Below are 13,286 nucleotides of genomic sequence, written 5' to 3'. Positions count from 1 at the left end.
TTAGAGGCTTGATCCTAACCCTCTATAGATCGGAGGGTTAGGATCAACCAATGGTAATAATTTTTGGCGCACAAACTATTTAGGCTGTAGCCCATCTAATGGACAGTTTGGATCATCCTATGGTGTGGGCCACACCTTACTTTTAATAAAGTGAGGAGTGCCCTCAACAAAATACAGTAATGCTGATAACATTTCCCCAAAAAAACATGTAAGTGATACATTACACTCTCTTTCTTATCCGGGTCACCCCCTTGTGTTGTAATTCCCAACATTGTTATGACGCACAGGTTAGGTCCGTACACACACATGCTTAAGCTACATTAGAGTAATTCGGTGCTCTGGATTGATGTGACATGTGCTAAGAAACAGGAGGACGAAAGTCAGAAACTTCGGCTACAAGAGAGAAAGAAAAAGCAGAAACAGAGCTGCCTCTGTACACAACTATATGGTTTGGTAGAGAAATCCCTCATTTCTAATGTGAAACCCTTGACAAAATAACAGGCCTACATTCCTTTTCCACATGGCTTCTGCTTTCCACTCTATAATTGAATCCGTTTGAATCCTCATTCAAATCCAAATACAAACCCCGCCCACTTCTACCCTTTTTGCCTCGGTACTTATTATTCTGTTATCTATCTGTGTCTACTCTGTCTGTCTTCTCTTTCAAACCAAACTTTCTTTTTCCTTCTAACTTCTCTATTCTGATTCAAACCCAACTTTCTTTGTCATTCCACCTCTCCATCCAACATAGAAGAACACTATCAAAATTCTCTCCTTTCATTTGCTTATAACTCAACATCTTTTCCTTTTCATTCAAACATAGACACTATCAAAAGTCTCTTTTGCTTCCAACCCAACTGGAATCTCTCTCTCTCTCTCTCTCTCTCTCTCTCTCTCTGCTTCAAACCCAACTGGCATTTCCTCATTTAAATCACTCCCTTTCTCTCTCTCTAACTTTTCTTTGTTTTGCCTCATTCAACTGATATTTCCCCATTCAATTCATTCCCCCCGTAGCCACACCTCTCTCTCTCTCTCTCTCTCTCTCTCTCTGCAAGCCCAACCTCCATTCCCTCTCATTTAAGTTACTGCAAATTTGTCTCTCAACTCAACTCAACTAAACCTTTGTCCCAAATTTGTCTCTCTGTACCCAATTTTAGTATCCTCCCTCATTCAATTATCTCTACTTTCTCTTTTGCTTTGAGCCCAATTTTCATAACTTCTAGAGAATAAGATCTAAGATCTGATTATTGGATTGATTGTGATGGATTTAATAGTTGGAATAGATTAGACAACAGCGATTAGCATCGTTGCTAAGATTAGAATATCTCTTTTCAGAGTAATCTTTCTCTTTTTTTGTTTGTCTCCAAGTACTCTCTATAAGCACTAGTTAGGGTTAATTGTAATCAATCAATTTCAATAGAAATCTATGATTTTACAATAACCTTCCTCATTCAATTCACTCCTCTCTCCATCTAAATTTTCTTTCACTTCAAACCCAACTCCGATTCCCTTCTCTATCTACATTCCACATGAGGAACAAAAACTCCCCTTCTTCAGTCAATGGCCATTACCAAAAATCCGATAATGCCTCGCCCGGATGTCTCTCTCGGATCTTTCGCTGTCTCCTCTGCAGTAACCACTCTTCCCGATCTTCGAACTGCAAGGAAGAAACCAATGAAAATCTTTCTTCTGCTTATTTTTTAGACAAAAAGAGGGAGGACAAGACAATGACACCACCTTCTCCTAGTATAGTCGCGAGACTAATGGGGCTTGAATCTATGCCAGTCGAGTTGGGTCGGATTCCTAAACCCAACTCAATTGGACGAAGCCGTTCTGTGAATTCTCTCAGCTGGTCCGAATTTGATCCGCTACAAAGGCAGCACCGCCGAGTCAGAACATCTTTGTCCTTTCGCGAGATACCCACATTCTTGAGGCAAGAGAATGAAGAGTTCCTAATCTTAAGTTTCGGATCAGACGAGAGAGAAGAACTCGCGGCATTGGGACCCAAGAAGCTGAGATCTCAGATGGTTTTTAGAGAATTAAAGGAGAAGAGGGCAGAGACAAGCAAAAGCACAATGAAGGAGACCAGAAAAGAGACAAGACCCGCGAAGAGGAAGGATCAAGAAAGAAGTTATGGCAAAAAGAATGTACTGGAGAGGAGGATAGTCGAAAGGCGGTCTCGAAAATCCAGCAATTGCAGTGAAATTAAGGGCCCTATTTACAAGAAACAAATTGGTCGAAAACCCCATCGTGTTATGAAGGCAGAAAAGTTGTCAAAGCCTTTAAGCTACAAGGGAATCTCGGATGGAGCGAAATTCAGTAAGAACACAAAGGAGGATTCTTCAGATAAGAAAGTGGAATCAGAATGCAGCTCTGAGAATTCGAGCCCGGTTTCTGTTCTGGATCAACCATTCGACATGGACAGCGATTTACTTATCGATCCCCAAACACTTACATCAGGTAATCTCTCCAATCATTCATAATTAAGCACTTATTGGTTTGAATCTGTAAAATTTAGCACTTGAATTCATAGTTTCAAAACTCTCCTGCGTTATTGCGAAATCCCCCAAGTTGACTCCATTGTACTTTGGCCGAACACTTAAATCAGGTAATCTCTCCAATCATTCATAATTAAGCACTTATTGGTTTGAATCTGTAAAATTTAGCACTTGAATGCATAGTTTCAAAACTCTCCTGCGTTATTGCGGAATCCCCCAAGTTGACTCCATTGTACTTTGGCCGCATTCTAGTCCAAGTCAGTGTTTTTCCCTTTATAGTCAGTCAAAAATCCTTCGACTCTCCCCAGTTATGTCCGCGTAAACCAAGTACTCAGATGCATCAACCGAGTATTCGACCCCATAGTACCGAGTGACTTGGATTTGATTTGGCAGTGTTTTGACACACATCTGCATTTTGAAAAACTGCTTATATTTATTATGATAAATGTGGGTAACCAGTTGTTTTTTCATTTCTATCATTGTTAGTGGCAGGAGAAGATTCGAGGCCATCTCCATCATATTCGAGAAGGAAACTGTCAAATTTTGACTACCCATCTTCGTGTGTTGGCTGTAGCTCAACCTCTGGTGACAGAGAATTAGAAACAATAAACGAAGAATGTGAAGAACCGAGCAAGTCGAAATACCAGCCTCTTGATTATTCAGAATTGTGGGGCATGATTTGCCGATTGTCAGATGAAGATGTGAAGAAATCAAACCGGGTGGAGACATGGAAGGTGGAAGATGCTGAAGAGATTGGGATTGAATTTGGGCTGCAGATCTTAGAGCGACTTGTTCATGAGGCCGTAGCTGAATTTTCCGAAAATATGTTTGCCATATAATGCTATTATCAGGGAAATGGGGAAGGAAACAAAAGTAGTATCAAACATTCCATAGAAACCAATATAATCTAATATGTAGTTTGTAAAGAAACCAGTATAATCTAACAAGTAGTTTGGTAATCTCTCTCTCTCTCTCTCTCTCTCTCTCTCTCTCTCTCTCTCTCTCTCTCTCTCTCTCTCTCTCTCTCTCTCTGTTTCGATAATGCATTCTACACTACTAACCACTTTTCTGAAAAAAAATTTGGCCATGTAATGCTAGATTTTCTGTTATTATCAGGGCATAAAACAGAATAATCTAACATCTCTCTCTCTCTCTCTCTCTCTCTCTCTCTCCCCTGTTTTGATGATGGCATTCTACACTATTAATAACTTTTCTGATTGGCTGCTACAAGCACCTTAAGAATATCCAATTCAAGAATGGTGGATGGTCTTGGAGGTTCTTTGGTCATAGAGGAAGGCCTAAAATCAAATGATCGGATGTACCAATGAAGCTACTGCATAGTTGCTGCTGTGTCATGGCATCATATTTCTAAGTAAATAGATAATTAGTTTGTGCATCTTGTTGCTAAACATGACCGTCATATTGGTATGATACTTAGCTCAAAGTAGTAGATCCGTGGACAATGTGTAGATTCAAACATTTGGTAAGAGCATTACTTAAGGATTGGCATTTTTAGTTTAAAATTTTATCAGCATTATACACTATATATTACAATGCTTAGGTTGATGGAGGTTCATTTTGTTATAAAAAGTTATAAAATTGATGTGCAAATCTGTAATTTAGGATGAGATAATACCTTATACGAAATTAATCTGGTAACTTCAAAAGCAGATTTCAACATAACAATTTTCTGCAATAATAAACTGTAAAGGAAGAACAAATCTTTAGATCACTTATCGAGTTGAGGCACGAAGAATCTTCGCTGTCCTTAAGGCAAATCTTGCCCCCACTATGACGAATCAACGGTGCAGATGGGCGTCACGGCGTATGCCTCCAGGATACAACAACTCTCGCTCCAGGGGTGTGCACTCACGCAGCCCGGATGCCTAACAACTTGCTTATATGTGCCAAAAGCCTTGATCAGAAAGGTTGGGAAAACCAGAAGGAAACCAGAGAGAGGATAGCAGAAGAAGAATCCGTTCTATATTTTTCTATCTCTGTAAAACCGTTTTTATAGAAAAATAATAGACACGTTGGGATGAAACGTCGCACTCTTTTAATGCGTGAGAGACGTTTCCCAAACGGTCACATAACCATGATTTAAGGAATCTCAAACGGTAAAAAGTATTAAATAATGATTAAAGAAAAAGAAAAGAAATAAAATAAAAAGGCTTTGGGCCCACGCGCGCGGCCGGCCGAGCCGCGCCGGGCCGGGTGGCGCGCGTGTGTGGTAATACCAAAAGCCCACCGGACCCAAGTGGGTGATCCGTGCGCGTAGGATTCCCGCGTAGGATTCCCATGACCTCTTTCTCATTCACAAGACTAAGAGAGTGAAAGTATATATATGGCCACTCTCACCCTCTCACACTTCCCATTTGGGACTAAAGTTTTCTCATGGCTTTAGTCTTTTGGAGGGAAGCTTTAACTTTGAGTGAGAAGCCCTAAAGCAAAAAGTAAAGCCAATGTAAAAGACTAAAAGCACCCCTTTGTAAGATTGAATTACAAAAAGACTTTTGCATAAAAAAGTCAACAATCCCCCACTAATTCAAAATTACAAGAAATAAATCATAAATGTAAATAGATTTGATCAAGGCAAGATGTGTTATGCATCAGTAGAGGTGTCTTTTGGACTTGAACCTTTACTTAGTGCAGGTATATCGAGTTTATCAAGTATTTGGTGAACATACGTCTTGAACCAAGCACTTTTAGTAATAAACTGAAACAACATACCACACACACAACACAGAAGGCATAAGCAAGTTCATACAGTGTTGCACTTTTCGGCCATGTGCTATATCCTGATTTCATGAGAGCTATAGAGAATTTAGCCCAATTCTCATAGGAAGCGGCCACACTTCCACACTCATATAGGTGTATCTATCAAGAGTGCCCTGTAATTACGCACCCTACTGACAATCAGCTTAACAGCTAGTTAGCTATAGATAACATTAAGAGTCCTACAACTCATCATCTTACCGTTACAGGTTGCACCCACACCATAGGGATAGGCTTAGTGAACTTAATTCACATACAATTTGGTGCAAAACAGATCACTCAAATAACTTGTTTTTCCCATTGAACCTACTTCTTGGGATCTCCAGTCAGATAGGTTGAGTTCCTGTTATAGGTGATCTAAACAGCGGGCTTCAGCCCCATCCCCCTCGATGTGCTTATGACTAAATTTTTATTTAGTCCTTTTGTAAGACAATCTGATATATTATCAATTGGTCTTACAAAATCTATGGTTATCACTCCTTTTTTCAACAACTGTCTTATGGAGTTATGCCTCCGACGAATGTGTCGGGATTTTCCATTATATACATTATTACCTGCTCTTCCAATAGCAGCTTGACAATCACAGTGGATTGTAATACCTGGTACTGGCTTATTCCAAAGTGGAATATCAGACAGAAGGTTTCTAAGCCATTCGGCTTCCTCACTTGCTTTCTCTAAAGCAATAAACTCAGACTCCATAGTGGATCTGGCTATACAAGTTTGCTTGGTAGACTTCCAAGAAACCGCTGCATTTCCTAGAGTGAAGACATATCCACTCCTAGATTTGGTCTCAAATCCAGATACCCAATTGGCATCGCTATACCCCTCTAGTACAACGGGATATTTAGAAAAATGCAAACCATAGTTTATGGTTCCTTTAAGATATTTCAATACTCTAATTAGTGCTTCCCAGTGATCACTACCAGGATTACTGGTATAGCTACTGAGTCTACCCACTGCATAGGCTATGTCTGGCCTAGTGCAGTTCATCAAATACATTAGACTCCCTATAACTCTAGAGTATTCAAGTGGATCTACTCCACTCCCTTTATTCTTACATAATCGTATACTAGAATCATATGGGGTAGCTATAGGTTTACAATCAAATTGATTAAACCTCCTTAATATTTTTTCTACATAATGAGACTGAGTTAAAATTATTTCTTCTGGGTTTCTATTTATTTTGATACCCAGGATTACATCTGCCTTTCCCAAATCTTTCATATCAAAATTATTTGATAAAAATTTCTTAGTGTCTTTAATTACACTTATGTCTGTTCCGATGATCAACATATCATCTACATACAGACAAACAATAACACCACTATCCCTACTAAATTTGCTATAAACACATTTATCTGATTCATTTATTATGAATCCATTTGATAGCATCACACTATCAAACTTCGCATGCCATTGCTTTGGTGCTTGTTTTAAACCATATAGAGATTTTATAAGTTTGTATACCTTTTGCTCTTGGCCTTGGATTACAAAGCCTTCAGGTTGATCCATATAAATCTCTTCATCTAATTCACCATTCAGAAAGGCTGTTTTGACATCCATTTGATGGATTTCAAGGTTATAGATTGCAGCTATGGCAATAAGGATTCTAATAGTGGTTATCCTGGTTACAGGTGAGTAAGTGTCAAAAAAGTCCATTCCTTCTTTTTGCTTAAACCCTTTAGCTACTAGTCTAGCTTTGAACTTATCTATAGTTCCATCAGTTTTTAATTTCTTTCTAAAGATCCACTTGCAACCAATAGGTTTACAACCAGGAGGCAGATCTGTCAAGATCCATGTCCCATTACTCAAAATAGAGTCTATTTCACTCTTGACAGCTTCTTTCCAGAATGAAGAATCTGGAAGTGACATTGCCTCTTTATATGTCTTTGGATCTCCTTCTAGAAGATAGGCAATGAACTCTGGACCAAAGTTTTTCTCTACTCTTGCCCTTTTACTTCTTCTAGGCTCTACAGATTCCTCAGACACTTGATGCTCTTTTTCTATAGATTCAATGGGTCTTTTTAGTGTGTTCTCACTTAGACTAGTCTTATAAGGGAATATGGTTTCAAAGAATTCAGCATCTCTAGATTCAATTATGGTGTTAGGATGCATATCAACATGATCTGATCTATAGATTAAGAACCTATATGCACTACTGTTTTGTGCATATCCAATGAATGCACAATCAACAGTCTTACGACCTAAATTAGTACTTTTAGGATCTGAAATCCTAACTTTAGCTAAGCACCCCCACACTTTAAGGTATTTAAAATGCGGTTTTCTATTCTTCCATAACTCGTAAGGAGTTTTGTCAAAATCTTTAAATGGAATTTTGTTTAGAATATAACAAGCAGAGAGAAGAGCCTCTCCCCATAGGTTCTGAGGTAAACCTGAACTCCCTAACATAGAGTTTACCATGTTCATTAAAGTTCTGTTTTTACGTTCAGCAACTCCATTTTGTTGTGGAGAGTAAGGTGCAGTTACTTGATGAATTATGCCATGAGATTCACAAAAAGCACTAAAATCATTAGAGGTGTACTCACATCCTCTATCAGATCTTAGGATTTTGATCTTCTTTTCTAACTGATTATCTACTTCAGATTTGAATGTAATGAATTTATCAAATGATTCATCTTTATATCTAATAAGATAAACAGTACAAAATCTAGAGAAATCATCTATAAATGTAATAAAATACATTTTTCCTCCTCTAGTTAAAACATTGTTTAAGTCACATACATCACTATGAATTAAACTAAGAAGTTCTGAATTTCTTTCTTCTACTCTATGAAAATGCTTCTTAGAGTACTTTGATTGCACACAAATTTCGCATTTATCTACTATTAGATCACTTTTAGGAATTAGACCTATGGTCATCATTTTCTTTAAAGATGCATAGTTAACATGACCTAGCCTACCATGCCATAAACAAGAAGAATCAATAATATAAGCAGAAGAAGAAGATGCTTTATTCATAATGTTCTCAGATACATTCAGTTTGAATAAACCCTCACTGGAATAACCCTTCCCCACAAATTCAGCATTCTTAGTAATGACAAATTTATCAGCCTCGAAAACTAGTTTAAAACCTTTCTTGATCAGAAGTGACCCAGACACCAGATTCTTTCTTATATCTGGTATGTGAAGGACATCACAGAGCTTCAGAACTTTTTCAGATGTAAGCTTCAATAGGACTGTTCCTTTACCCGCCACAGCAGATGCTGACGAGTTTCCCATGAAAAGCTGCTCTCCATCCCCTACAAGCTCGTAGGAAGAAAATACACTTCTGTCACTACAGATGTGTCTGGTGGCACCAGTGTCCACCCACCAGTCCTTCACGTTGCTAACCAGGTTCACTTCAGATACTACAGCCGACAGATATTGATCTTCAGCCACATTTGCCTGAGGCGCATTATTTCCTTGAGGGTTTTTTTCTTGTCGTTTTTGCGACAGTTTTTAGCATAGTGACCTGCTTTCCCACACACAAAGCAGTTACCTTTCTTTTTCTTGAAGTCCTTATTATTTTTCTTGAAATTTCCTTTTCCAGATCCATACCGAGGTTTAGAATAGATTTTCTTTCCAGATGAAGATTCAGTGAGATTTGCCTTAGAGTTAAACTCATAGGCCTTTGATTTCTGTTTTCTGAAACGGTTTTCCTCTTCAGTTCGAAGATATACAAATAGATCTTGAAGAGAAAAATCGTTTCTGTCATGCAAAAGGGTGTCTTGGAATTTCTCCCATGAAGGTGGTAATTTTTCAATGATTGCACCAATTTGGAGCTGTTCTTCTATTTTAATACATCTAGCAAGAATATCAGAAACAATCAACTGGATCTCATTTACTTGATCAATAATAGATTTTCCATCTATCATCTGATATCGGAAATATTTTCCAATAAGATGTTTCTTAGAACCCGCGGCTTCAACCAGGTATTTCTGCTCTAGAGTTTTCCACAACTCTTTGGCAGACTCAATTCTGAAAAATACATCGAACAATTGATTGCTGAGACAACTCATTATATGGCCTTTACAGAGATAATTATCTCTTTTCCTTTTCTCAGAGAGATGGGTTCTTGCGGGTTCTTCCTCATCAGGTGATGGTTCAGGAGCATTCAAGATATAGTCTAGGTTCAGAAAGGTCAGAAATAATCACATCTTTTCTTGCCATCTACCGAAATCCGATCCATCAAATTTTTCCGGTCTTTCGGTTTGGGAAGTCATGATGATTAATTTCCAATAATCGGAATCCCAAATTACAGATCACAGATCGTAGAGATTTGCCTTAAGATTGTTATAAAAAGTTATAAAATTGATGTGCAAATCTGTAATTTAGGATGAGATAATACCTTATACGAAATTAATCTGGTAACTTCAAAAGCAGATTTCAACAGTAACAATTTTCTGCAATAATAAACTGTAAAGGAAGAACAAATCGTTAGATCACTTATCGAGTTGAGGCACGAAGAATCTTCGCTGTCCTTAAGGCAAATCTCGCCCCCACTATGACGAATCAACGGTGCAGATGGGCGTCACAGCGTATGCCTCCAGGATACAACAACTCTCGCTCCAGGGGTGTGCACTCACGCAGTCCGGATGCCTAACAACTTGCTTATATGTGCCAAAAGCCTTGATCAGAAAGGTTGGGAAAACCAGAAGGAAACCAGAGAGAGGATAGCAGAAGAAGAATCCGTTCTATATTTTTCTATCTCTGTAAAACCATTTTTATAGAAAAATAATAGACACGTTGGGATGAAACGTCGCACTCTTTTAATGCGTGAGAGACGTTTCCCAAACGGTCACATAACCATGATTTAAGGAATCTCAAACGGTAAAAAGTATTAAATAATGATTAAAGAAAAAGAAAAGAAATAAAATAAAAAGGCTTTGGGCCCACGCGCGCGGCCGGCCGAGCCGCGCCGGGCCGGGCGGCGCGCGTGTGTGGTAATACCAAAAGCCCACCGGACCCAAGTGGGTGATCCGTGCGCGTAGGATTCCCGCGTAGGATTCCCATGACCTCTTTCTCATTCACAAGACTAAGAGAGTGAAAGTATATATATGGCCACTCTCACCCTCTCACACTTCCCATTTGGGACTAAAGTTTTCTCATGGCTTTAGTCTTTTTGGAGGGAAGCTTTAACTTTGAGTGAGAAGCCCTAAAGCAAAAAGTAAAGCCAATGTAAAAGACTAAAAGCACCCCTTTGTAAGATTGAATTACAAAAAGACTTTTGCATAAAAAAGTCAACACATTTCCATTGCCTTTGAGATCAATTTGAAGTTGATTAAACCTCTATTGCCTTGGAGATCAATTTGAAGTTACACAAGAATTCTAAAGGGGCAATGGGTACCTTTTCCATGTGCATATGAATTTGATAAATAGTGGGTTCTAAACAAGCTTTGCCTATGGGAAGTGATATTTACACCCCTTTTCATCACCAGGGACACCCAGCGTCAGTGTATCAATCGCAAAAAGGGGGCTCATGTACTTTATGTTAGAAAAATCCAGAGGCTTTGATTGCAAAGTACACTGGCAAATGGGTGTCCCTGGTGATAAAAGGGGCGTAAATATCATTTCCCTTTGCCTATTTATAGATTCTTCAACACCCTTCTGCTCTTACTATGACTTCACACAATGACAGTGGTTCTCCCACTGCTCCTGCCATCACGGCACACATGGCACACTTATCCTGATCAAAATGATCTTGGCCATCTAATTTGAAATGTTAAAACATGATTTATAATCCAAATTCAATTGGCAAATATTATACATTTGCGTATTTACAATTGTTTAATTACTGTTTTTTTTATTTTCTCTTTCATGAGTTATTGAGTTTTTATATGGTGCAAGTCCGTGCACTCCTCTTGCAGCCCCAAAATTACAAGGGGCCCACATTAATGAATGATCTAAACCATTCATGTTTTGATCCCTGGATCATAGGATGATCCCAATGTTAAAGTATAAAAGATTTAATAACACCTTCTCCAACAGCTTAAGCTTTTGGAGAAGTTGGTTGTTTCACATGGTATCAGAGCAAATGCCTGGGTTCAAATCTCCCGGATAGCAAAAATCCACATGCAAGAAATCTGCGACACGGCCTATGTATAGAGGGAACCAAAACATGAATCGTTTAGATCATCCATTCGTGCGGGGCCCTGCCGTACTTTTTGGGAACCAAAAAAATGAATGGTTTAGATCATTCAGTCATGTGGACCCTGCTGTACCTTTTGGGCTGCATGCACGTGCACTGTATAAAAATTCCTCTTTCGTAAGGTGTGAGTCCAAATTTAAAACTCCTTCATATGGTGGCTGGCTGAATCATGGTCTTAATTGTAGTACGCCCTTGCCAGAGAGATAGTGAGCTACAATAAGCTGTCTTTTACCACGGCTGGTCGATGTGGTGAATTTTTCCTTTGAAAATCCCCCCCCCTCCCCCCCCCCCCCCACCCCCGGAAAATAATTATCCACTGGACCCCAAAAAGATCATTCAAGAGATGCGAGCTCTTCTAACAGTTTTCCAGACGTGACTCTAGAGATCCCTTGTCATAGATTTGACAATCATGTCATTATTTCCACCACTGTAAGGATCATCTCATGTAATACCATGGATGCTTGCTTGCTGGTACGTCGCCCCTTCATTCTTAAGTTTGAACGGCATGACCCAATAACAGTTGTTCCCATTGCGTGATAAACAATGTCTTAATTAGTTATGTGCTTGAGGACTATCTTATATGAAGATGTTAGGGACAAAATCGAGTAACAGGCGAGATGACGGCGGGTGACGAGCAACGCGAAGACAATCGAGTCAGCTGTCGGATCGCCTGATAGTTATTTACCGGATACCTGCGGCCAACTGCCCCCATTTGGTGGGTCAAAAAGGCCAGGCCCAACCAAACCTCCCACGGTCCTTGGTTGAAACCATATGCCCTGGTAGCCGTGGGGCGCTACATACTCACCGACTCATCAACTACCGAGGTTATATGATGTCCCCTCACCCACCAACTATCTCTTGCTCCATTCTAGGGCGATACAAATTCTTATCCAAGATTATCGTCATCAGAAGCAGTACACGCCCCATACTTTACGTTATTGTTGTACCATCAGTTACTCGTTTTGGCAGCTATGCCAGTGATTATCACAGTGTTTCATTACCGTCACATCGTGCCTGGGAATATAGAACTTTACCTGTAAAAGGGAACCCTCCAGTCCAGCCCGGGGCTTTTTGGCTAGCTCCCCGTCCCTCCAAGCCATTATGGTAGGGCACAATACATAAACACCACCCCCTAAGTGTGTGTATCCACCGGGCCCTCCTAGTGGTCATTCACCCCTCCCCCCCGTCTCTCTCTCTCTCTGTTGTTCAGCTCTCATTCTGGTGTCTCCATCTGACTTGAGTGTCGAAGGGTTCCTCTAGAATTACTACTCCTTGTCAAGGCGATCTCCCTGCCATCGGAACCAGATAGAAGATGGGACCCAGTGCATTGGGACCCGTTTGCACTCTCGCCCAAATTCGAGCAGCATCAAAATAGTTTGGATCATTAAAAAAGTTGGCACCACTTTTATATCTGCCTGGTCAAAAAGTTTCCTTGAAGAATATACAAATATAACAACCCCTTTTCAAATCGGTCACTAATGGTTGTTACAAATTTCAAAAAAGCTATCAAAATCCAAATCAAAGAAGTATCTAGAAAAGTGGGGAATGCCGTTGCCAAAAGAAGAAAATATGGGTACCATTTTCATATACGGACGAAAGTTAGACTGGGCCACACAAAAGCCCAAGTAAGCATCCAAACTCATTGAGAAAATCCACCGCTACCAATATAGGATTGGAAGATTAAACCCCTTTCCACATAGGGCATACTAACTTTGGTCAACTCTGTTACTTTAGGAATCCTCATCTTTCTCAGGGTTACTTACCCCACGTCCCATACTCCACCCTTTCTACCTTCGAAAGGGCCCATAAAATATTTTATGGAAGAACCATGGGATTCATCAATTGTGGTACCCACTGCAAGCTAA

General features: G+C 39.6%; 1 protein-coding gene across 1 annotated transcript; it reads left to right on the top strand.

The window, feature by feature from the left end:
- Positions 1–571: 571 nt before the first annotated feature.
- On the top strand, positions 572–3,455 carry LOC143849440 (uncharacterized). Its single transcript, XM_077358443.1, has 2 exons — positions 572–2,460; positions 2,985–3,455. The coding sequence occupies exons 1-2, from the start codon at positions 1,530–1,532 to the stop codon at positions 3,335–3,337; spliced, it is 1,284 nt and encodes a 427-aa protein (XP_077214558.1). The 5' UTR covers positions 572–1,529; the 3' UTR covers positions 3,338–3,455.
- The last annotated feature ends 9,831 nt before the right edge of the window (positions 3,456–13,286 follow it).

Source organism: Tasmannia lanceolata, unplaced genomic scaffold (genome assembly GCF_043159265.1).
Source record: "Tasmannia lanceolata isolate RefF3 unplaced genomic scaffold, GAP_Taslan_0.1 ptg000018l, whole genome shotgun sequence".
NCBI lineage: Eukaryota > Viridiplantae > Streptophyta > Magnoliopsida > Canellales > Winteraceae > Tasmannia > Tasmannia lanceolata.
The sequence above is the reverse complement of the archived record's forward strand: the minus strand, read 5'-3'. Positions and strand labels throughout refer to the sequence as shown.